Below are 25,179 nucleotides of genomic sequence, written 5' to 3' on the forward strand. Positions count from 1 at the left end.
ATATATATATATATATATATATATATATATATATATATATATATAGAACAGCTTTCTGAAAACTATTTACAGTGGGGTTTCAAAGGTCACTCACTAATGAACATGTCTCATTATTTTTTTGTTGTTGCATTTTTTAATTAATTTTTGTTATTAACAATAATACATTTTAATAATACAATTTTCTACTTTTTATAACCTCATAAATATTTATTAATAAAATAGGTAAACAGTAGATAAGAAATATGGTGCAAAATATCCTGAAATGTATTTATTAGATACTTTTTTATTATTATTGTTTAAACTGTGTTAGAATTTCTGTGAGCCTCTCAGCTCAGTGTGACATCATAAAAGAATTCAAAGAGTTTTAGAATGTAGCACAGGACTATAAAGACTTGAAACTCACCTGCTCAGTTTGTGGCGAGCAAGGAGTAGTTATCATTAACGGTGTTAAAAGTTGTTGATAGAGTTTTTATCGTCTGCTAAATATGGGACAGCGACTTTCTCGAAGAGAAAAGGTGGAGGAAGGAGGTGATGAGTGTGTGCATGAGGTCAATCCCCGTACATCAGTTACATCCACCAAACACAAGGCGAAGATCCGTCCTCGTCCTGATGAGACGCCTGCGGGAACCGGTGAGGGACGGCAGGAGAAAGGGCGAGAGAAAACAAAGAAAAACAGGAGGTTCCCCTCTCTTTTATGTTGTTTGTCTCACCCCAAATCCACCGGAGCTCAGGATGAGCAGGGTGAGGTGGACCAGGACGCTGACTCCGGACCGTCCATTAGGTGTTCTGATGGTAAATGACATGCTCTTAACTGTTTACACATAATATTAAAAAACACACTACCCACTAAAAGTTACAAAAACTCTGCTTTCTATACTTTATTTGTCCTTAATATAGATTAAATAATGTAAAGACTAGTTCCAAACTAGTCAAAAGTACCCCTAAATGAAGAATTAATATGAGTATGAAATAGCAGTTTTATATTATTTGGTTGATATTCCTCTCTTTAGATCAGACTTCTCTACAGGACATCATCTGTACTGTAGAGGACAATGATCATCAGGAGGCTTCTTCCAGTCGTCCTGAAGACTACATAAGTGCTGAGGACCAGCTAATGGAAGATCAGGACAGTCCAGTTACTCTGTCAGAAGGTGAGAGTGTGTCACAACTGCTGAGAGAGCTGGACTGTAATGAGATCACGCGGATCCAGGGTGAGTGTACTGTCAAAAGAACAATAGTTATATGATAATTACAAGCCATGTTACAATAGTTTTACATTAAGTCTAGCATGATGTCACTGCAGACCACTTCTTTATCAAATAATAAAAGATAAAAAATAACTAGTTATGTTTTAATAGACCACATTTGCTGGAAATATGATATCGGCAAGAAGATGGGGGAAGGAGGATTCGGCTCCGTCTTTGAGGGGACCCGGTACAAGGACGGCCTTTCGGTGGCTGTGAAACTTGCAGCCAAGACAGAGAATATGCCATACATTAGCCTTGTAAGTAGACTGTGCTCCCTGTGTCATCTTTACTTAGTCACTGTTTGCATTTACAACGTCTTAAAGCACGAATATTTTAATAGACTAAATCCTTATTTGAGAAACCACTTCCATCTAACCATCATCAAAACTGTCCTTCTTCTAGCCTGATCATCCCAGTCCGGTTCCTCTTGAGGTGGCCCTGACAATCATGGCCAATCAAGGCCCCAGCTGTAGCCAAATCATAGAGTTGCTGGACTGGCAGGACCATCCAGACCAGTATATCATGGTCCTAGAGCGGCCCTCACCCTGTGTCGACATGCAAATTTTCTGGGAGTATAATGGCCACCTCTTTAGTGAGGAGTTAGCGCGTCATTTCATGTGGCAGGCGATTGATGCTGCTGTCGTGTGCTGTTCCCGGGGGGTGTTCCATCGGGACATCAAAATGCCAAATCTCCTCGTCAACACGGAGACCCTGGAGGTCAAATTGATCGATTTCGGGTGCGGGGACCTCCTGAAAAGCTCTTCTTACAAAACCTACTCTGGTATGTATTACCTTTGGGACTTAGACTCTTGTGACCAGTTAAACAGTGTCTTAATGAATGCCATTTCAGAGTAATGTCTGACAAACTCTTGCCTTCAGGGACAGCGATGTACTGCCCTCCCGAGTACTTCGAGAAGGGTGAGTACCACGGGAAGGAGGCAACAGTGTGGTCGCTGGGCGTGCTGCTGTTTGCCATGATCACCAGCCTTTTCCCGGACAGCAGCGATATCAGCTTGATGGACGCTGATGTGTGGTTCCAGCCGGGCTTCTCAGACGGTGAGAACTTCATTACAGCAAAGAAGGACAACTGACATTCTTAATCATATAAAACAGAAAAACAGTCTTCATAAAAGATGCCCTAATGGACATGGCAGGAATTGTTCTGAGTTTAGAAAGCAGGTGTGAAGTTGAAGGTAATATATGTTTCTGTACAGAATGCTGCCGTTTTATTCGAGGTTGCCTGAAGAGCAACCCAGAACAGAGGCTTCTTTTGGAGGAGATGCTGTTTCATGACTGGTTTGAGGTACTAAGTCTAAGATAAGCTCAAATGTATATATTGACACATGGTCGTTTGTTTATTTTTCGCCTGTTTGTTGGTTTGGTTTGATTCTCTCAATATGGACATCCGCTTCCTTTTGGTTACTATTCAGTACCTGCTGCAACAATATAGTCAGTTTCTCATACATTCTGTTTCAGGTCCCCCTATAAGTCATGGAAAAGTCCTGCAGTCCTGCGTCTGGCACCTCGGCTTGCAGTTGTAGTTTTTTCACCTTGCAGAACTACTTGCCTAGGGATGTGTACTGTTCATAGTTTAGGTTTAGTAAAGTTAGACCCTCCATCCCTCCAGCCTAAGCGTCTTGCAGGCCTTGCAAGCCTTTGTTGCATCTGCCTCTTTGGCTTGAGGTGGAAGTTTTTGCAAGGCCCCACAGAGGATGAAAGTCTCAGGATGTTCTTTGCACAGCTTCACTGGTCCCAGAGGTCCCTCACATTGATGCTCCAAAAGTTCCTGCCACGAGAAACCGGTTTCCAAACATCCTGTCAGGGACCCTCCAGAAGTCACAGTAAAGGCATTCCATAGGACTGTCACGATAACAACTTTTAGTTGTGTGATATCCAGAACTGCTCCAGAGCTCCCCTCTCAACCTATACCAAAGGTATCAGCATGTCATTTGGCTGCAGACAGCATCAAAGAAATAAAAATGGCCTTTGGGGGAGAACAAAACTCCCAAAACTAAGTGAGTGAGTGACTTGACTTTCAGCAAAGTATGGTGACCCATACTCAGAATTTGTGCTCTGCATTTAACCCATCCAAAGTGCACACACACAGCAGTGAACACACACACAGTGAACACACACCTGGAGCAGTGGGCAGCCATTTATGCTGCAGCGTCCAGGGAGGAGTTAGGGGTTCAATGCCTTGCTCAAGGTTACCTAAGTCATGGTATTGCCAGCTATAAGAAACTACAACAAACTGTTTTATGTAATATTGCCACTTTAAAAAAATAAACAGCAAAGATCCATTTTAAATGAGGGAGAATGTCTCAATCTTAATACAGGGCATTAATATATGTAGATTTATGCACATTTTAATTTTAGAGAAATGTAGATAAAAAGAAAGAGACTGCAAGAAAACAACAAGCAATGGACCTTTGTCAGGAAGTATAAAGGTCTGCAGAGTAAATAGCTTTTATGAAGTAAATGTCTTGATTGTAGACACAAGTGTAAATGGCTGCTGGGCTGAATGTGACCAGACAAACAGATTCTCTGATGCTTTGGATTAGTGCCTAATACTAATAAACAACTAATATTAGTACTGTACCCATTAATAATTAACATTTTAAAAAGATCAATTCAATGTGATGAACAAAATATGTAAAAAATGCAATAATGACAATTATACAGATTTAAAATTTGCAGATGGGTCATATGTTGGTATACTTATAAATGTGTGTGTGTATGTGTGTGTGTGTGTGTGTATATATATATATATATATATATATATATATATACACATACATATACACACACACACATACAGTGCACAGTATAAATGAGTACACCCCCTCTAAGGGTCTAGTGGACATGTATTTCACTCAATCTTAATGCTCTTGATCAGCTGATGGAGATTCTGTAGAGACGAGCTGAGCAACACTACTCATTACAGACCAGAGCATTTCAGGAGGTCGTTCTCCAGAAGTTAAAACAGGACAGATGTGAAAATCTGTACACTATATTCTATATATATATATATACACACACACACACACACAAATTTAGTGTGAAGCAGTTAGTCTTTGCATATGCAAACCCTTAAAGGAATAGTTACCCCAAAAATGACAAAAAGGCCACCCAAGAAGTAAATTATTTTGTTTCTTCATAACATATTTGGGAAAATTTGGCATAATTTGCTCACCAATAGGTGCTCTGAATGGATACCGTCAGAATGAGAATCCAGACAGCTGATGAAACATTTTTCCACTTCACAAGACAATGATTTATCGACTGGAGTGGATGGATGTGTGGATTCTTTGTGATGTTTTTATCAGCTGTTCAAATGCTTATTCTGACGGCACCCATTCACTGAGGATCAGATTGGAATTCAGAGGATGCACTGGTGAACAAGTGATGTAAAGCTAAATTTCTCCAAATCTGTTCTGATAAAGAACCAACTCATCTGCATTAGGGGTGGGCGATATCTCGATATTTAAAATATATCGAGATATTTTTTAAACACGATATGGATTTTGACATATCGTATATATCGATATATTGTTTATATTCTGATTCCGCCACTTTGCTTGTTTGCCTTCCCTGTGCTGTGCTCGCCCCCGCTCGCTCGCCCCCCGCCTCCTTGCTTTTGTCCCCTCTCACCTCGCGTGTAGAGAACTAGTCAAAAAAAAAAAAAAAAAAGACAACTGGCTCCATTATATGGCGAACGGCAGGCAGATGTCTACTGTAGGGCCCAATGAAACGCGGACGGAATCACGGAATCCAGTCATAAAAATGGAATTTACAGTTTAACGCGGAATGTCACGGAATTGGTCAAATTTTAAATGAATTAATCAAAAGTCGGTCATGCACTTACATCAAATCGCGAAATGGACTAATATCTGCAAATATTAACCCGGAAAAGTCTATTTAAATATGAATCCTGCATGTTCTGCGTGTCTGTGTCAACGAATGGAGCAGAAGCGCGTCTTCATTCATTAAACACGGAAGCTCGCATAACGCTCGCGCTGATTTCATTGTCTTTCCTCTCTCTAAATAAAGACGTGAACACATGAGGAACATCTCCAGAACTGCACTGAGAGTCACTTCATGAGCTTCTGACCGTTTGATTTGAGTAAGACTAGCTCATATCACATCATAGACTGTGGTATCACATACACAGAACTGTGAAGGTAAACCCGTCAAAATAAAAGTATTTGACAGAAATCTATTACTATTGTACAGCAGAATGTAGATAGCCCACTACTACTACTATTAAAATGAAACGAACATAATTTTATAAGGAATAATCACACAACATTTCTCCCATGTTTTATTTTTAATAGTAAATCCCCTTTGTTTACCAAAAAATAAAGTTTAATAATTAAAAGATAAATTAAATGAATGTTTTATGCCTTCATTTGATAATCAGAAAAATGTAAATACACAGAATTTCTGAAGGGAAAAAAACATTTCACATAAGGCTATTTTAAGAATTGTTTTTAACTAATTAAGTTGTTTTTATGCATTTAAATAATTGCACATGCTAAAACACAGAATTAGGTAACAATAAAACATATGGTGAAGAAAAAAATAAAATGTTTCATAGGCCCCTTAACATGTAATATTTGCCATATTTGTTTTTGAAGTAGTTTTTTGTGGGTTATTTTTCCTGTAAAGATATCGAGATATATATCGTATATCGAGATATAGCAAAATATATCGAGATATATTTTTTGCTCCATATCGCCCAGCCCTAATCTGCATCATGGATTGTCTAAGGGTGTGTATATGTTCTGCAAGTTTTTATATGTATGACAATCATAATATGTATAATTATATATTATTTAAAAAGACTGGTACCTGAAATACATGAAAGCTCTATATAATCTCATTTTCAAACACTTAAATGTCAATGTCCCATAATCACTCATGCAGTGTTATTGACCCTTGTTTTTTGTCCCCTTCGTGACAGTTGAAGTATCTTCCAAGCTTTACGAGTCATACAGGCAAAAGTTGGCACTGAAGAAGTCTATACTGCAAGAATTGGCCCACACGGCTAATGCTCAACTTTCCACGGTCTACTGGTCATTATGGCTGTATCAACTCTACACTGAGGATACTGGAAAACAGCTACTAGAGAGTTTGCCATTGGAAACAAGTCACAGACCTTTGTGATTCAGTCTTGAGTCTATGCATGAGGACGATGTAAACAGCATATCATGACATCTATATAGCTTTGATGTAATGTTTAACCTTCAGATTTATTTCTTGAAAATATACTTTTTTTGTACTGTATTACTGCCTTGAAAGCAATCTGTACCATACAAAGTCTTAACTCCATAAACTCACTCAAATGTTTTAATGTCATATACGAACATGTCCCTTTGTATTAAAAATGCTGAGATGTTTCAAAAACACAGTAAACCAGATAATATATAAAAAGTAATAAAATAGTGCAACAACTTTCCAAATGACTTTTGCACTAGACAGACTACTAAATAACAGAAACAATGAACATCTGAGGCTGCAGGCTAAGATTATAAGCACCTCGTGTTTTCTCAGTTTGTTTTACAAATCTAGAGCGTTTTCTTACAGCTTGGAGTGGCCAGTTATCAAAACCGAAACATCCCCTATGTACAAGACAACTCAAAATATCATGTTTTTGGATCAGACCTCTAGGGATCAACCAATTTCAGCCTTAAGATAAGGGTTAGTTTTCAAACAAATAAACAAACAAACGTGTCTGAATAAATGAAATCTCATGGGGTAACCAATTTAAACTGTATTAGAACTACAGCCTGGCTTGCTAACATAAAGGAACGGTTATATACAGATTTCACTGGATGGCCAACTAAGTGGACACAGTTTGACAAAAATCTTACCACAGCTTTACTGAACCTTGCTGGAGTCCATAACTTAGTTTTGGCAGATACTATTTTCTTTCCTCCCATCTGTGCATGCTGTGAAAGAATCAGTTTCCAGAATGAAAAACACTGGATTCCCTCCACAATTTAGTGTGACGTCATCACTTTCCTCTTGAGACATGTAACACGCAGCTACATAGTCACGGACGCTGAAACCAATAGTTAAGATTTTCCAACATAAGCGAACCTTCTCTAAAATTTGAAATGAACAATGACTTCTTTTTGTATAAACAAAAAAAAAAACCCACTAATATATAATAATACTGTTTTTATACAAATTTACAAAGAATGCAATAAAAGTTCATTGAAAAAACACCATTACACTGACAGAACGTATGTACGGTGTGAATAATGGACAAAAACAGGACGTGAAGATCTGACTCCGTTAAGTCTTTCTTTCGGTTTCAATGCCTAGCAGGGCATGAACGGTCTCTAAGGGAACGCCTTCAGGTGCCTCGATGTGCATCATGGTTCCATCGGGCCCATTGACGATGACGATGCCTTTGGCGGCTAACTCTTCTGCGCTCTGCATGACGAGCCCCTCTGCTGTCTGGATAATAAATGGAGATTCTTGCTGCACCACCTGACTGGCCTCGGGGTCTTCGAGAGCGTCGTCGGTCTGGCTGTCTTGAACCTCTTGTTGAGTAGCTTCTTGCGAGGTCTTAAACTCGGAGTCTGTGCTCAGAGCTTGTTCCAACTGTTCCATTTGATCCACGATGTCCACGACGACGCTGCTGTTCAGAACCTTGGAGAGCTCTGGGTCTTCTACTGTTTTTGTGGCATCAGAATCTGAAGACGACACTTCAGTCTCCATAGGCTCTTCCTCTGTCCTCTCTGGGACGGTGCTTTCAGTGCTCTGGGTAGCGTCCTCCGAGGTTAGATCTACAGAAGTCAAGTCCTCCAGTCTGGTCAGCACCACCTGAGGCTTCCGCAGCATAGAGCCATCAACACTCTCGTCCTTCTGGATACCATTCTGATTAACTTGATAGCCGTTGGTTTCTTCATTGCAGTTTTCTATTTTGAACCGTTTTGCAGGAGGCAACATTTTGGCATTCTAAGAACAACATAAAGAGGAAAAATTATTACTATACACAGTAAACCGTTTAATTCACATAAAACTATGACAGGTAGTCCAGAACAGCTCAAAGTGGAATGGTGATAATATGGATCTAGGTAAATTAACGTTTGCAGGAGGAACAAATCAAGAAAAAATATATATAAAAGTGTCTACTAACTCAAGAGTTTTCGAGGTTAACTCAAAAATACATAAATTAATACTTTTTGTTCAACAAGGACACATTAAATTGATCAAAAGTAACAGTACAGTTGCAAACGTTAATGTAACAAATTATTTCTATTTAAATAAATGCTGTTCTTTTAAACTTTCAATTCATCAAACAATCAGTTTCCACAAAAATATCAAGCAGCACAATGATTTTCAACACTGATAATAAGAGAAAATGTTTCCTGAGCACCAAATCAGCATATTAAAATGATTTCTGGAGGTTCAGGCAGGCCATCAAAAGGTTTCAAACTCCCTGAATTAAATGACTAGTTATTAGACAGAAGTGAATAATTCGGAAACTGCAGCTGAGCAATGTGTGCTATGTACACTTGCATAAAGGAGTCTGCACTGGAATGATTTTTGCACAGAATGTACCTCGATACTCCGTAGGCTCTTGGTGGTCTGATTTGCTCGTGGCTCTGCTTGATTTGTCTTTTGACTATGTTGTCCTTCAGAGGAAGTCAGGAGTTTTAGTGCATTGGGATCGGTTATACCCAAGGATTGTAAAACCTGGAATGACAGAATATTTGTATGGTACTAATGTTTGAGCAGAAAGCTGCTGTGGCTAAATGTCTTGCGATACGTACTCCCATGTTGTTAACCTCTATAGCCGGACGGGAGGCTGGTGAAGTGTGCAAATATTCCAGGGCCATCTTCTTCACCTCGCTGTGTAGTTGTTCAAATTCATGGTACACGCTCGGGAACTGTTGCTTTGATGGGTAACCCTTTTCCACCTGTAGAGAAAAGCATACTGCAAGCTTGCATGAAATGCTTACAATACATGGAATAACATGCTAGTTTACAGAGAAATGGACACCACCAGACCACCACCAAAATTAAAACAATCTATCCCATGTTTCAGAACGTCTAAACTTACCTTCATCAGCACAAACTCCCATACAGTCATGACTCTGGCCAGACGTGGAAGCACGATCTCCATGAGATCTTCATCATCATATTGTTTAATAAACTGAAGAAAGATGAAAAAAAAAGGTAAAACAAAATCAACTAGGACGTTTTAAAACTCATTAATACTTTATTACTCTAATACTATAAATATCCACCTTTTTCCTCAATGCAGAAGTAAGTCTATGGGTGAGACTTCCGTTTCATTAGCCGTAAATAACGAGGAGAATAACATTCAGTAAACAGTAAAACTGTTTGCAGTTCAAACCATTGTGTTCTTAATTAAGATAACAGATTAAAATAATATAATAGGACACATCAATTGTCAATATCAAGCAGCAAAATGAACTGTTTTGTACAGCTAAAAATAGCTGGACACTATTGATACTGGAAGCTTTACCCATAGAATTTACAAATGGCGACGCCCATTTTTAAATCAGGAAAAAGGTGGATAGGGATGTCCACATCACAACAATAACGACTCCGAATCATTTTTTTTCCAACTGATGAACAATAAAAATATTGACAGCCAATCAGAATCAAACTAATAATATTCAGATAGATCTTGGTGTGAATGGTCTTTCACACATCATAACATTTAAGTACATTTTCATAATTCAACTTTTCTTTCAGACTGGGAACATAACTTGTCATGAATAATCCAAAAATGCAAAACAGAAGCCTCTTTTTTTTTTTTTTTATTCCACAGAGTACTGTACTGTTTAAGAGTACTGTTATAACATTATGCTTACATCACCCACCCCAGCAGTGTACCCAGCAGTTTCATGATGTGAAGCAACAAATATATATGGTAATAAAACACAAAAAGCCCCCTTTGGCATTCAAAGTACACATACTCAGCACGCAGATGTACAGCAAACCAGATCTTACTTCTTTTAGTCGGTTCCTCTGTCTTTGTGCTTGCTCCTCCAAGGTCATTCCTCTGGGGTACTTGGGTGGCCTTCCTGGTCGTCCTCTTTTAGGTGGCCGCCCAGGCCTCCTAGGAAGACCAGGCCGTCCTGGTCCCCTGGGCCTCCCAGGTCTCCTGGGTTCTACCTTCCCAATTTCTTGAACCTGAAATATTTGATATGCAATTATCTGATCAATCAATTTCACGATCTGAGACCCCTAATATCAAGCAATCCAAACAAATCCTCTTACTTTTTGAGTACTGAGTGTTTTCACTTGACTAGTGTCGGTGACTTCTGTTCCTGAAGGCTGTTCGTCTCTAGTTTTGGAGAGGTCTTCTGCTTGAGTCGGGGTCGGGTTCTTGTCATGTGTGGGATTTAGCTTATAGTGTCTGTTCAAACCGGCGACGCCGATGTACGACTTCTCACAGGTATCACATTTAAATGCTTTGTCGCGGAGGTTGAGAGTCACATCTGAGGACTTCTTCTTGCCTTCCTCTCCATCCTCATCCTCCACACTTATCTCGGAGTAGTCATCTGAATCAGACTGGTGGCTTTCTGCCAAGTCCTCGTTCTTAATAAACTTGTAGTCTTTCACCTTGTACTTCGGTGGTCTGGACACCCGACCAGATCGGGTCTGGATTTTCGGAGGTTTCTTCTGGCGATTTTTAACTTTTTGTGTGGTTTTTTCCACAGATTGAGTTGCGGTTTTTGTTTCCACAGGTATGACTTTGGAGGGAATTGTTACCTTGGCTGGAGAAGATGAAAGAATCGGAGACGGCACTAGGATCTTTGGGGTAGGAACAGTTGGTTTGGCTGGTGGACTCTTGACCGTGGCAGGTGCCGGGACGTGTACCTTACTAATGGGGACAGAAATGGTGCTAACAACAGGAGCTGGTTTCTGAAGGAGAAGCTGAATTGGAGGATCGCTTGTGTTCTGTAAGAAATACTGCTGCTGTCCAGGCATAGGGGTGATGTGGAAGATCTGTGGGCTGCTCAGTGTTCCTACGGTTGAAACCTTCACCAGCGGCTGACTGGCTGACAGATTCTGCGGCTGTAAAATTGTTATTGGAGTCGTCTGCCGTTGTTTATTGTCTTGCTTCAGAGGTGCCTGAACTTGAATCTGGATGGGCTCAGCTACCTAAATAATTCAAGGTGTGGAAAAACAACATGAACTTTGGAGATAAATGGGTAAACAATTTGCTTACACAGAATATCTGACTGAATGCATGCGGGACACTACTTATACTATACTACTGTAAAATAAAAAGGACTGGTTTCTTTTACAAAACTTGCTTGAGAAATCAGTGAAATCAGAAATTAACATGTGATCTAAAGTACTTGACCATTTCTTTTAACAATTTCTTTATGAAATGCACAATTAAGAAAGAAAAATAAAGATATTTGTGTGGGAGAAAGGAAGTACAGAATGAAATGCTTGTGGGAATAAAATATACAGAAGGATGACGGAAAGGTAATCTGTGCAGAAGATAGTAAGTACAAAAGGAAGGGAGGAAGGAAGTTAGAAGGAAGGAAATGCCGAAAAAAGTAAATAAAGAAATACACATGGTAAAATGGGAGTACAGAAGGAAGTATTTACAGAAGTGTTCAACAGATCTTGTGGAAGGAAATCTGTTCAGAACAGATGGAAATATTTATGGAAGAAAGGAGGATGTATGGGAGGAAATCTGTGCAGAAGAAATTAAGTACAAAAGGACTTATTTGTGGAAGAAACGCACAAAACAAAATACAGAAGGAACTTTGTGTGGAAGAAGGGAAGTATGTACAGCAGGAAAGTAGAGAAGGATATACTTGTGGACGAAAGAATGTACAGAGGGACATACAGAAGGAGATATGCACGGAAGGGAGGGATGAAGCAGAGAAGGAAATACATGTGGGAAAAGGAAGTGCATACAGAAGGAAGTTTCTGCAGAAAAAAGGAAGTACATAAGGAAGGAAAAGAAAAAAAGTACAGAAGGAAAGGAAAATGAGGGAAATGCTTGTTAATCAGTTATGCATGAAGTAGGTGGGGGAAAAAACAAGAGAAAGTACTTACATTCCCATTCTACACTGTAAAAAAAAAACTATTTTCTGGTAAGTTAATACAGTTTCTACAAGTAATGAAAGACCCCACGGTACCTTCTGCGCGGTCGCGTGCGCTCCGTTGTGCGACTGCTGCAGCGCGATCTGTTTGGCGACGCTCTGCAGCTGCTGCGACGCGTTCTGCGCGACACTGACGGGCCGCGGCGCGATCGCTGTCGCCAACTGCAAGTTACTGGAGTCCAGCGCGATGTAGGACGTCGTCTGCGTCGTGACAGGTCTCTGCAATATCTTTGGGGTCGTTGTATGTGTCGCAGCCGGCTCGGCCTGGGCAATTACCTGTGCTTTACTCACTATCACCTGCTGCACGTCGACGATAGGAGAAGTGGATGGTTTCACTGCTGTCTCAGTACCTGCCACATGGACTAACTGTTGTTCTGTTAACTGCTCGATTAACTGCTGCTGTTCCTCGGCCGATAGCCCCGAGCTCTCCACGAAGCTGCCGTCTGGCTGAACGTAAATGATGGTGGTCGTCGGCGCGAGAGCGTTTAAGACTTCCCCGCTTACAGTGGTGCATTCAGCAGTCACACCTGCCTCAGCAGAGGCCTGGACGTAAGACGTGATGATATTCGGGTCGGTTATCACCTCACCGCCCACGATCTGCCCGATCACCTCCTGAGTTACGGTAACGTTACCGTTCAGAGCTCCGACATCCCACCGCGGTCTCGCTGTGCATTAACTCGGCGAGGCCTTGATCGACGCCCCCTTCTGCGGGCTTGCTCGCGTCTTCTTGATGATTTCCAGCTTCGGCTGCAGTTTGTGTCGTCTCGGGCTGCGGCTGAGATCCGCTCGCATCGACGTTTTCCATAGTCGTTGCAGCAGATTTGGACGCTGAATTAATATCGTCTTCATTGTCCGCCATTTTGTTTAGAGAAGCAAAACTTGCTAAATGACGTAGGAGTCCTCACAAGAGCGCGAGAAGCAGCCGTTTGCTTGCAGATGATTAATGATGATGGGAGTAATATTGGCTATATTGATTCAAAGCCCAGCCAAAAACATTTCAAATGTGGAAAACTGTTATAATCGAGACACGCTCACTAAGGTAACGGTAGCCAAGCAATTAGTTTTCCCGTCCATGCCACCAATAACTGTAGCGCGGAGGATGGGTAACAACAAAATACGTCACTTCCGCTTTTAGCGCGCCCGTTCTCTCGTGTCTTTGGGTCCGTACATAGACAGTAAAAGAAGGTCCGTACTGTTCTGCTGCCTTTCCATGGGGAACTATTCATAATAATTTAAGCTATGAACACCCTCCTCAAGGAAAATGTTATTTTATTTGGTTTTAACGTTCATTATGATATAAAAATGATATATACACTGATGTAGAAACAGGTTGAGTTGATTACTGCATTTTGGGACACATTTGAGTAAAATAAAAAAAAAAACATTTTCTGGGTAATTCCTATCACTTTTAACATTTCATAATATATCATGTACGAAAACATTTGCATAATTCTTTCTTTGAATGGTGTGTATTTTACGCATTTCAGATTAACAATTATTGTCATTCTAGGTCTTTTTTTCATTCAAAATATCAGTGCTTTTAGATAGATAGAATTTGAGATCAGCTGAAATTTTTATTGATTTTTCGAAGAAAAAAAGGACTGAATTCTCTTGTGATGCCTATAACACTGTTGGCTATTGTTAGTGAACAAATAAACTGTTAACATTTTAAAGTTAATTCATGCAAACTGAAAAACTTAAAAACCTACACAATCCTCCAGAAATTGATTTATTTATTAATAAGTAAACACCAATGTATCGATGTGTTTATTAACCAAATTGTTTTCTAGTAAATTACCTATAAATTACAGCAAATGTCCAGCAGGGGGCAGGAAGAGACCACTTTACCTTCCTCAATCCACATTTCACGGTCTCGTTTTTAACATACTGCTACATCAATAAAACGAACTGAATCTTACTTATCACATTATTACAATTATTTTAATTAAACAGATGAAACAGAATTAGACGGTAAATTGTAAAGCATGAAGAGTTTAGAATGTCAGCAATGTTCTGATCAATGTAAACAAAACTAAAAGTATCAGTGTATTTAAAATTCTAAGAGAGTTGTCAAATAATATAAATGAAAAGTAATATTTATTTATTTGTCATGGCATGTGTAATCCCTATAAAAATGGCATTATTAAATGATATAGCCAAATTATAGATTATATATATATATATATATATATATATATATATATATATATATATATATATATATATATATATATATATATATCATTTAGAATTTACATTAAAATATAAAATGAAGTCATTGAGCCATGCTGAAAAGAAAGAATGCCGAAATCAATTAATAATTCAAATATTTTTATTGATTTCAAATATATGACTGATGTATTTTACATGCATACTATCAAAGTGAATATCCTTCCTCATTTTACACCATATTTCAGATATTTTAATTACCTACGTTACTTAACGGCACAGCAGCTTAGTCAGTGATCATCACAATCTGATTAAGAAATCACTCTAAAGGCAGCATGGATTTACCACTAAGATAAATGATCTCATCTCTGGTAATCTTCATATCACAGATACAGTCCGGTTCATCCCTCAGTCAGGCCTCTAATGGCCACCATTAGTGACATTGTGGGATTAGAAAGTAATTCGGGATTCCTCTTAGTGAGAGTGCCTGAAACCTGAGCTTTGATAAATCTGAAATAAAGAAACTGGTAACCGTCACAAACAGCTTGGGCAAGTCTTACTAAAGATAAAAACAAAACGTCTGAATAATGAGTGTTGAGTGAATGAGTGTTGATTAAAACATGCTTAATGGTATACAAGCAGGGAATCCATTTGAGTTTTTTTTTTACAACATTTTATTTATTAAACCATGTCTAGATTAAATACAGGGAAATGTAAAAGGCTAATATGCCTGACAGGATCACTGGGTGACAGAGATGTCAGGGATGAAGATAGAGATATTCTGTTGCTTCGCAAGCCTAGCCTTATCACCCCAGATGTCAACTAATTAATTACACAGACACTAAGTAAATTAAATTAGGATTGAATTAACAGCGTGTATCAATAATCTGTCGACAGGCCTTGATAATAAGGGCATGGAAAGGATCAACAACCCAGATGAAATAGAGAGAGCGTGCAACATCCTTTCGGACGCTTCTAATCAGCACAAATCCTGATTGATTTCACAATTTACAGATTAGTCAGAAGGAGACCTATATATTTTTATTCATTAGGTTTAACACGGGCTAATTTTAATTATGTACAGATGTAAAATAATTACCATGCTTTTTACTATCCTGTTATGTGAGGATTTTTTAATTGTGAGGCATTCAAGACTGCTAATATGAGAAAGAGTGATTGTAATCCTGGGCCTTATTCTTTCAAAATATCAGTGCTTTTAAACAGACAGACAGATAGATAGATATATAGACTTTATGAATGAATACATGAAGGATAAAGGGTTTTACAGGAGAACTAGCCTCAGTGAGAGCACCGTATCTAGGGCTGTTTTCATGCTCTCTCCCATATGTCTGTTATGCATCGCTGCTGCTGTTTAATCTGCCCAGATTGAGGCCTCTCAACTGTGTCGGATTACACTCAGTGAAACACAACTGTGTGGTCGACATACAAACGATTGTTACTCAGGCTCAAGACCGAATGAAAAACTATGTGTGTGTGTGTGTGTGTATATGTATATATATATATATATATATATATATATATATATATATATATATATATATATATGTATATTTTTTTTTTTTTTTTTACTAATAATTAGTTGTAAAGAAAACAAATATTGGAGTACTTTTCACAAGAAAATACTATTTCTGAATTTTATTTTTTTTTCAAAACATTTCAATGTGTAACTAACTGTTTCTTTGTCATTGTTATTTTTTTGAGTAAAAAAAATTTTCCCGCCAATTTTTAGATTTTAAGATGAAAGATTTTAGCGCAAATTGGCTTTTAATTAAAAAGCATTATTAGCATATTATGACATATGATACCTTAAAGGGATACTCCAACCCCAAAATGAAAATTTGTCAGCTGCACCATAAGGATACACTGTTTTCTTTCAAATCAAAGCATAAATACACGTTTGAACAGCACAGCATTGTGGTGCAGCTGACACAGAAGAGCGTAGACAGTTTGAGTGATGTGGTGAGACACAGAGGAGACTGCTGACAAAGGAATTGTTGAATAAAGTCACTATTTTTGTTTTATTTGTGTACAAAAAGTATTATCTTCGCTTCATAATGTTACGGTTGAAACACTGATATCAGATGGACTATTCTGACAATGCTTTTCATACTTTTCTGGACTTTGACAGTGTAACTTACTTGGCAGTCATTCAAAAGCCTCCAGATTTCAATCCAAAATTTCTTAAATTGTGTTCAGAAGACGAACAAAGCTAATACGGGTTTGAAATGACATGGGAGTAAGTGATTAATGACAAAATTTTCATTTTGGGGTGGAGTATCCCTTTAAACACAAATTAAACTGATGTATTTTATGTTCTCCGCTTATGACTTAAAACACACTTGATGTAAAACAGGCTAGCATTGTTCATCTTTTTTTAATAATTTGTATTGCATTTTACATGTTACGAAAAAAAGCACATAAGACTACAGTACATCAATGTATAGTTCAAACAATACTGTAGCAGGCTATCTTAATTTACAATATATACAGCAATACACTCTATTACAACTTTAACCACTGCGAATCTGAAGACGGGTACTGTACAAAAGAAAAAAGAAAAGCATTTAAGTCCTGTTATTTCAAAGCTCAGTAGGAGTTCTTGACCAATACATTTCTGATGACAATATTACTTTATACTGAAACTAGATCATAAATATACAAACATTTATGGTTTTATTCAATTGAGAAATTTTGCAAATGGCACCGAGGAGGTTGCCAACATGATAAAGGGGTGTTATATTTATAGATAGAATTTTTATGGCTAGAATTTTTGAAGTCCTTTATTTGAAGAAAGAAAAAAAACTATTAATCACTGGCATGATGGACTGATGCTGCTATCAAAATACTGCAAATTTCTAAATGGTTTTGACCTTGCTAAAGTGAAATAAAATGCAGAGGAACATTGAGAATCAATTAAAAGTCCAGTGCTGTCCTGGGAACAGTGCAGGAAGGGAAGAGACAACAGCACAGATATTTGCACACTAAGCCAATGTTTTGGATTGGAAGAATTAACAGTGCATCATCTAAGAACCTTTTTCCTCTTCTTTTGTGTCTGACTGTTCGCTGGACTCCTCTGTCACCGACGTCTCCATTTTGTGCTCTAGTCTCTCCGAGGTAACCGTTCCCAGCACTTTGGCACTGTGCTCCTGTGCTTTTGCCCTGAGAACAGCAATACTGTTCTCCCTCAGTTCCTCTTTGGACATGGGTGACTCTGTCCTCCTTTCCTCAGCCTCAGCCTCATCCGGTTTGGGATTGGTCGGTTTCTGAATGACATCTGACTTCTCATTTGATTGGACTGCAGCAGTCTCCAAGGACTTCTTGTGCATCCCTGAAAAGAATGGTGGGTATTCGTGTTTAGAAAAGCAGCTGGTGGTAGGAAAACCATCTTGAACTGGAAACAGCAAGAGACAGATTTTAGATTTAGTAACAAACTGCATTAAAAATAAATGGATGAATAAAGAAATGCAATATTCTTTTTTTTTTTATAGTTTTTTTATTATAATTTAATCATAGTAAATTCACTGTTATTTATCGATTTATTTACAGATTTCTAATGTGGTGATAGTCAGTTGTGTAATGTTACTGGTTAAAGATTTATGTATTTATTTAATATTTTATTTTAAAGAACAAAAAGTCAGTTGTGTAATGTTACTGGTTAAAGATTTATGTATTTATTTAATATTTTATTTTAAAGAACAAAAAATGCAGTCATATTCAGAGGGGCCATAGTAAAACTAACAAGCTTTTGTTTTGTGTAAGAGCAAAACAATTGCCAGAAAAAGACAAAAAAATAAAGATAACCATAGTAAAGTAAATACAAATACAGATAAATAAAACACCACTAAATAATAAGTATAAAATTAAGTAATTTATTTAAGTAGCAATTTAATTATATTATAAAACTTTTTTATTGTATTTATTTTTTACTGGTTCTTATATTATTTTAATACAGGAAGTAATTGCTTCTAAAAAGTGGTAAAATGTTATTTAAAAAATTTCTGTGAGACGTCTGCTGCATAAAAATATAACCCTTAAATTATCAGCTGAGAACATTTTTGTAAATGTAATCAAAACGCTTAATTTACAGCATGTTTAAATTCAAAAGAAGCTTGTACTGGTTAGGTAATGTTGCACCTTATAGATTTGACGCTGATCTACTCTCCATAAAGTAAGTCTCACAGTATAACTTGTTGAAACTGAACAGTGCTGGGTGACAAATTAAATATTTAGAGTATAAGCAATTCTCGAAATTATTAGAGCGGAACAGATTTAGAGAAGAGTCTTAATGAAAATGTTCTTGTAATTCAATTAAAAATATATCATTTTCAATTTAGAAAAACCTGTATCATTAGTTATGATGATGAATAAAGGTCCATTAGTTATTTAAAATAATAATAATAATTATCATTAAATCAATTCTTATTATGATACAAACAAAAAGTCTTAATATGCTGGCATACCTAGAAGCCAGGGAGCACAGGAGTCCATGATGCCATCTTTAGCAGACTTCAGTATGGACTCAGGCAGAGGGATGGAGTGACGCACCATGGCACCGTAGAGCCCGTATTCAGCCATCACACTGCTACGACCCCAACACTTCTCCCGCTTTCTCCACTTGGCCCTCCGATTTGGAACCACACCTGCATATCATTTATTAATGGTTAAATGTAGTCTCTTTGAGATATCTGAGTCAGATGGACAGAATCACATTCAAAAGATAAAAAGTAAAGCTAGGCCTATCAATCTGTCTAACATTGGTGTATGTGTGTGTGTGCATTTCACTGAAGAAAGATAATCATTCAGGTTTTGAGCTAATCAAACAGCTTTCAACTTGCAAATGTAAAGTAACAAATATGTAATTTACATCTTTTCAATGTGTGCCCATGAAAACACTAATTTTTATGAGTAGGCTATCTTGGACTATCACCTCTCATTGGCTAATTGGAGCCATATGTAGTAGGCTACTGTTATAGCTTTATCAAGCGAAGAATTTAAGCAGGCATGCATGATAGTGTCCATTTGAGCTAAACGACGCGACGCACGCGGTCGAGTTGTGTCATGACGCGGCGCGAGCGCAGCTCTCCAGGAGGAGGAGGGGCTCCCGGGTCCAGAGAGGCCAGACATTGGATAAGAAATTATCAAAACCATTTTCCAATCTTTCTGGTAATGCAGATGACCATAGCCCTCATCTCATGCAAGATACTTTTTGAGGAGAAATTGGTTATTGGGCGCTCAAAAGAAAGCGGGGGGAGACAGCGATGAGAGACGACCCCAGGGGCACGCGCAAGCTGATTGAAAAATAAGTTAATTTCGAGCCCAATCGATGGTGGACAGGCGGCCAAATATCACGGGAAATTAAACGAGCAGGACCCCTGAGAGCAGCGCTATTGACCCGTGCTAATACATTCAATGTAGTTATTTCATTTGAACTCCCCTCATCTCGACACATCCCTTCCCCTGCAGCACGGCGAGCTTTTCTCATTTAACTAATTACACTCCGATGAGAAAATTAGATGTTAATTTTACTTTGGATTGAAATAGAATTATTTATTTAATTCCGTATTATTTATTCACCGAGAGGCACTGTAATGAGAAGGAAATTAAAAGGCATGCCAGCAGATGGATGGTTCAGGTCACACAGTAATCTTCTTCCGCCTTGATTGCTTGATTAGGTCGTTAGCGCCTCTCTCTCTCTCTCTCTCACACACACACACACACACACACACACACACACACACAGAGAGAGAGAGAGAGAGAGAGAGAGAGAGAGACAGAGCGCAAATTGTTACACAACTGTGGTTTATGAGATATTATCTGTCCAAGGGGGGTGCTCCACTTGATCGATAAGTGAATTGTAAAATGACTTTTATGGTAGTAGACTTTGTTAAAGGTTTTTGGGATTTTTATAAACGGATTAAATTTAGGGCTATTCCAAAGTATTACTTTAGCTTAATATTAAAGGTATGCTAATTTCGAGGCGCTATTTAGGTTTCTTCGCAGCGCAAATGTGTAATTTTGCACCATTATATATATCAGGCTACATCTGTTATCTAAGAAGACTATAGTACGGGATATGTGCATTTATAATCAAGTGATACACGGTGCAAGTATTTGTCATGCTTTATCGACTGAACTCGCGTGCAGAGTTTATTAGACTATTTCATGACAATCTTGTAGGATCAAACTTTTGTTATTATTTGAACGTTTGGTAGCCGAACCTTGTAGAAACATACGCTTACCTATGAAAAATAAATAGGCTATCACTTCACCTGAAATTAGCCTGCCGACTAACCCTTAACCCACAAACCGACTAAATTAATCCAAGACACTTCACCATTTCCTTTTTTTCGCCATTTCCTCAGATCACCACACTGACCACTGAGAGCACATGTGATCTTTCTGAAAGTCAGTTCTCTGAGAAACCAACTTCCGGCACGATCAACAGTAGGCTAATATTAATGGGTCACGCGCTATGAGGAAAGGTTTTGAGGCCCGTTTCTTGAGTAGGTCCATGTATCTGAGGCTATCTGAGCTGATCTGAGGCAGGTTCACCGAAGGCATCTGAGAAACCTCAACTGGTGCTTTATTTTTACATACTAAAAGAAATGAGTTTTTTCGTCTGGCATATTAGATTTAGCTAGAGAAGAGAGGCTATACCAACCCAAAATGGATTTCTTTTATTGTATTTTTATACGGCTATATTAGTCCTGTTCGATTTCCAATTTTTTTTGGTCTACATTTTAATTGTAAATGGTAATTTAAAACATAATGATAACTGCCTAGTTAGTCATGTTGCTGTGAAAACAGGAAATGAAGCAAAGGGGAAAAAATGAAAGAAAATATAGAAAAGGCTAACGCAATTCAAATAATTATACAGGGGGAAAAAAAGGAAGAAAGAAACACCAAGATTATTTTTACTTTACTTTATAGTCCTACATCAAAACCGCAAATAGCCTACAAGTCAAATAAAACAAAAGTTAAATGAATACAGGCGCATATAGCGAAAATTATTAGTGTAGGCTTTTTATTTAATAAATAAAAAAAGAGTGGTCGAAGAGAGCACACTGTCGCTATGTAATATCCTCATTTAATTCAAAAGGCGAGTGTAAATAGCTCTCTACCTGTATTCTGTCCTCGGGCAGCTCGGTTTTCATGGCCAGCATTTCTCTGGCGTACACATCCGGGTAATGAGCCTCGTTAAACGCCTTCTCCAGTTCTTCCAGCTGATAAGATGTAAATATTGTTCTACAAAAGAACAACATTTAGTTGTATTAGGAAATCAATATTAGAAACATCACGCATAAATAATATTTTGACAACTAGTCTACAAAAAAGGGACTATCCGCAAATGTCGAGGTTAGTAGGCAAGTTTTCTTTCAGGTTTTAAAATATAAATACAGACGTGTCTATCATTTCGTTTTATTATTTTCATTTTATTCTTATCATATCATTTTATTTTTTAATTTTTAGACCTGAACATGTCAAACGCTAAATCATAGGCCTGTGTTTATAAATTTAATTTATTCCAAATGCCTCTTAAAATATAATAGCATAGAAATACAAATTACTATTATTATTATTATTATTATTATTATTATTATTATAAAGAAAAACAGATTTTGACTGCCTTTTAAAACCTACGTTTTAACGAAAAAAACGAGTTATCTCTTAAAAAGAGGACAGATCTTGGGCATTCACAGTTAGTCTGTTACTCAAATGTTATTTTCCAGTTGATTTCAAACTGGCCATGATTGCCAAACCATCGTTACTCGTTCCTTTTTTTTTTGTTTCGGCTGGTTAATAAAATAATTATATAGATCACTGTTGTTTTACTGCCATTTAACATTCATTTTATTAGCGTTAGTTACCTGTGTCGTCGCTTTTTTCTCTTCTTGCTCTGGCTCAGTGAAGATTTTGATATTTTCCTTTCACTTGAAGAGACATCCTCTGAATCTGTAACATCGGGGGAAATGTTATTTAAAATGGCTGATGTAAAAACATTGAAATATTTTATGTTTTGCAACAGTTAGCCTGTAGGCCTTTAATTTTAAAAGCAAAATTGACGTTGTGACGATGATAATCACAATTACAATTATTACAATTCAACATAGGCCTAAATAATACGATTTAAAACAGTCAACAAGTTGAAGGCTTTTTTTACGACACATTTCTAAAAAAAAAAATAATAATAATAATAAAAAATAATAGGTTTTAGAAACAGAACAGAAAAAGCAATAATAGAGTAAGGCCTTCGGTTTACGAAAAAAAAAAACCTGCACTAAACTGATAAATTGGATCAGTAGTCTTATAGGATGAAACATGAACTTCACCTGAGCTTGCAGACTGGTTTGTCTCCAGCGGCCTCACTGTCCTGTTGAGCGGCTGTAGATGGACGTTATGCGCGTCTGATAGCACCTCAAGAAACGCGGGCTGGCTGTAGAACGACGGAATACCTCCAGGCCCAATTAATCCCATCCCGACCCCAACACTAACTCCAGCTGGCCCGAGCATCGACCTGCTGGCTAGAAGGTGCGCTCCGGCGGGGAACGAGTCCAGTGTGCTCCGCGGAGCCGAGGACGGCTCTTTATTTAGTCCCAGGATCTCCTGGATGCCGAAGCCCGTGCATTTGGGTGGATGTGTGCTGCTGCTCTTTGACAGATGTGGATTGTTATTTCCCCTGTTCTCAGCGGCACACACTGATTTTGATTTGTTCAAACTTTCCGACAAAACAGCCCCATCCTTTCCCGTCATGATGCCTTTGAGACTATCCCCTTCTTCACATACGACTCGGTCCCTTGTGCACAGACATCGACGGCGCAATACGCATGATCCCGATAGAAATTCTCCTTTTATCCAACAGGTCCATCCCAACAAGGGTCAAAACTCAACAGCCAATCAGCGGCAAGGAAGTGATTTAGAATTCCAGAGGATACAGGATGCTACTCTGCCTGATTTTATGCATCATGTCATGTCATTCACATCACATTTTGCTTGCAATTATGTGTTAATCAGACATTTAACCGAAATTAGCAAATAAAATGATCACTTCGAATTTCGAAATAAATTTACTGTATTGAAGTATGCTAATAATAATAATCGTCGATACCAAAATGTTTGTTTTTAGGCTTCAACATGGTAAACTTTATCGATCGATTATAAACGGCTATATGAATCTATTTTTTTTCCCGTGAAGCCTATATCGTAAAATAAAAGGAAAATGTCTAAAATAGTAAACGACATCTGGAATCTATCACATGTCGTCAGCAATGGCAGAATATATATATATATATATATATATATATTATATATATATATATATATATATATATATATATATATATATATATATATATATAGCCTATATATAGTGTGGCAGCATCGCCTGATACACCAGACCAAATAAAATTGATAAATAAATAAAAATTACAAAGTAGTGATTTTATAAATCTGTTTTATAAAACTAATAAATAACTCAATCATATGATATCGAATGTTTGTCACTGATATAGTTTTTCTTAGATATTTTAAAGAATTCCTGATGAAGTTGAAGGATTCAGCAGATCGTATGCAATAGAAAATTCGAGGACTTACAATTCTTGTATCGCTATATATATTCCTCTTTTGCAAACTTTTTGGCCTTAAAATAAAAGGCTTCGATCATAAGTGCAAAGCTCTAAAGGAGAAGATAAATGGCTCATTCAAATTAGGATTTCTGAGATTATAAAAAACTCGTGGCTAATGCTTATTTCCAAATTAAATGGATAAATTGATAAGGGGCATTCTACTTGATCTAGACAAATGTTGTTGTTTTTTCTTTCTTTTTTTTAATAGGGGGGAAATGCCACGATATTGAAATTTCCAATTACAATAACGTTATAATACGAAATTGCTTTAATGTTTATTTTAAAATATATGTGGTAACATTTCATTTTTAAAAGTATCAGCTTTTAATTACATTTTAATAACTTTTGCCCCCCCCCCAAAAAAAACAACAACAACAACAACAAACAAATATATATATAAAAAACAAATATATAGGCCTAGCTAAACAAATAAAAAACGGGTGTATTTGTGTAATAACATCACATGAGAAATCAGCTTAATATAATGCATGTAAAGCATGACATGGCTAAATCTGAATATTAAATTTAGCTATATTTAATTAATTTTTAGGACCAACAAGACTTGGGTGGTCCAATATTATTTGTTCACAATAATAAAAAGTTGTTCTTATGTTAAATTGTAAAGGGTAAAGTTCATTTAAAGGGCAAAGTCCAGGTAAATGTGTATATTTTACATTCTTTTAGAAGTTTACACTGTTGCATATAAAACAGTTTGAACAGAATGCAAAATATAGCTTATTCTAATTACATCCAAGTTTCTGGTCTAATCAGCTATTACTAAATTACAGTGGGATTTTGATTCGTTTTGCAGATAATTTGTGGCACAATTTGGACATCTGGACAGATAATTACTGGGAGATAATTTATGGAAATGAGCAGCGAGCCGTTGATGGAGACAGAGATAACACCAATCTTATCAAAGTGCCATGTGCTGATGCATAAATAAACGTCATGATTCATACGACACCGGCAGAACGTGAGACCCGAGCGCGCGCTCCCGCG

General features: G+C 37.5%; 3 protein-coding genes across 4 annotated transcripts; 1 reads left to right on the forward strand and 2 right to left on the reverse strand.

Annotated features, from left to right (window-relative positions):
* Window positions 1-317: 317 nt before the first annotated feature.
* On the forward strand, window positions 318-3,195 carry LOC113060334 (serine/threonine-protein kinase pim-1-like). Of its 2 annotated transcripts, XM_026229199.1 has the most exons (7): window positions 318-792; window positions 1,011-1,211; window positions 1,359-1,504; window positions 1,650-2,028; window positions 2,127-2,303; window positions 2,462-2,550; window positions 2,724-3,195. In XM_026229199.1, the coding sequence occupies exons 1-7, from the start codon at window positions 486-488 to the stop codon at window positions 2,733-2,735; spliced, it is 1,311 nt and encodes a 436-aa protein (XP_026084984.1). In that variant the 5' UTR covers window positions 318-485; the 3' UTR covers window positions 2,736-3,195. The 2 variants fall into 2 exon arrangements, with proteins under 2 accessions (XP_026084984.1, XP_026084983.1); XM_026229198.1 differs by lacking the exon at window positions 2,724-3,195 and having other exon boundaries at window positions 2,462-2,717.
* Window positions 3,196-6,569: 3,374 nt separating this feature from the next.
* On the reverse strand, window positions 6,570-13,484 carry znf839 (zinc finger protein 839). The gene is made up of 7 exons (XM_026229680.1): window positions 12,401-13,484; window positions 10,515-11,402; window positions 10,245-10,427; window positions 9,325-9,417; window positions 9,035-9,181; window positions 8,823-8,957; window positions 6,570-8,216 (listed from the first exon to the last, which is right to left on the reverse strand). The coding sequence occupies exons 2-7, from the start codon at window positions 11,226-11,228 to the stop codon at window positions 7,548-7,550; spliced, it is 1,941 nt and encodes a 646-aa protein (XP_026085465.1). The 5' UTR covers window positions 11,229-11,402; window positions 12,401-13,484; the 3' UTR covers window positions 6,570-7,547.
* Window positions 13,485-16,923: 3,439 nt separating this feature from the next.
* Window positions 16,924-23,693, reverse strand: vsx2 (visual system homeobox 2). Its single transcript, XM_026229681.1, is given in 6 exon segments — window positions 16,924-17,882; window positions 19,015-19,185; window positions 19,188-19,194; window positions 21,676-21,799; window positions 22,423-22,507; window positions 22,885-23,693. Coding segments are annotated over 6 exon segments (1,113 nt in total). The 5' UTR covers window positions 23,306-23,693; the 3' UTR covers window positions 16,924-17,577.
* Window positions 23,694-25,179: the final 1,486 nt, after the last annotated feature.

This window comes from Carassius auratus, chromosome 42 (genome assembly GCF_003368295.1).
Source record: "Carassius auratus strain Wakin chromosome 42, ASM336829v1, whole genome shotgun sequence".
Classification (NCBI taxonomy): Eukaryota; Metazoa; Chordata; class Actinopteri; order Cypriniformes; family Cyprinidae; genus Carassius; species Carassius auratus.

Bases quoted from the DNA above. Each gene is read 5' to 3' on its own strand.
- LOC113060334 (XM_026229198.1), top strand. From the start codon at position 486: ATGGGACAGCGACTTTCTCGAAGAGAAAAGGTGGAGGAAGGAGGTGAT. The intron at 1,505-1,649 runs GTAAGTAGACTG...TCCTTCTTCTAG, and splicing joins ATATGCCATACATTAGCCTT to CCTGATCATCCCAGTCCGGT. The intron at 2,304-2,461 runs GTGAGAACTTCA...GTTTCTGTACAG, and splicing joins CCAGCCGGGCTTCTCAGACG to AATGCTGCCGTTTTATTCGA.
- znf839 (XM_026229680.1), bottom strand. From the start codon at position 11,228: ATGCCTGGACAGCAGCAGTATTTCTTACAGAACACAAGCGATCCTCCA. The intron at 10,428-10,514 runs GTAAGAGGATTT...CAAATATTTCAG, and splicing joins AAACACTCAGTACTCAAAAA to GTTCAAGAAATTGGGAAGGT. The intron at 9,182-9,324 runs GTAAGTTTAGAC...TTTTCTCTACAG, and splicing joins GGGAGTTTGTGCTGATGAAG to GTGGAAAAGGGTTACCCATC.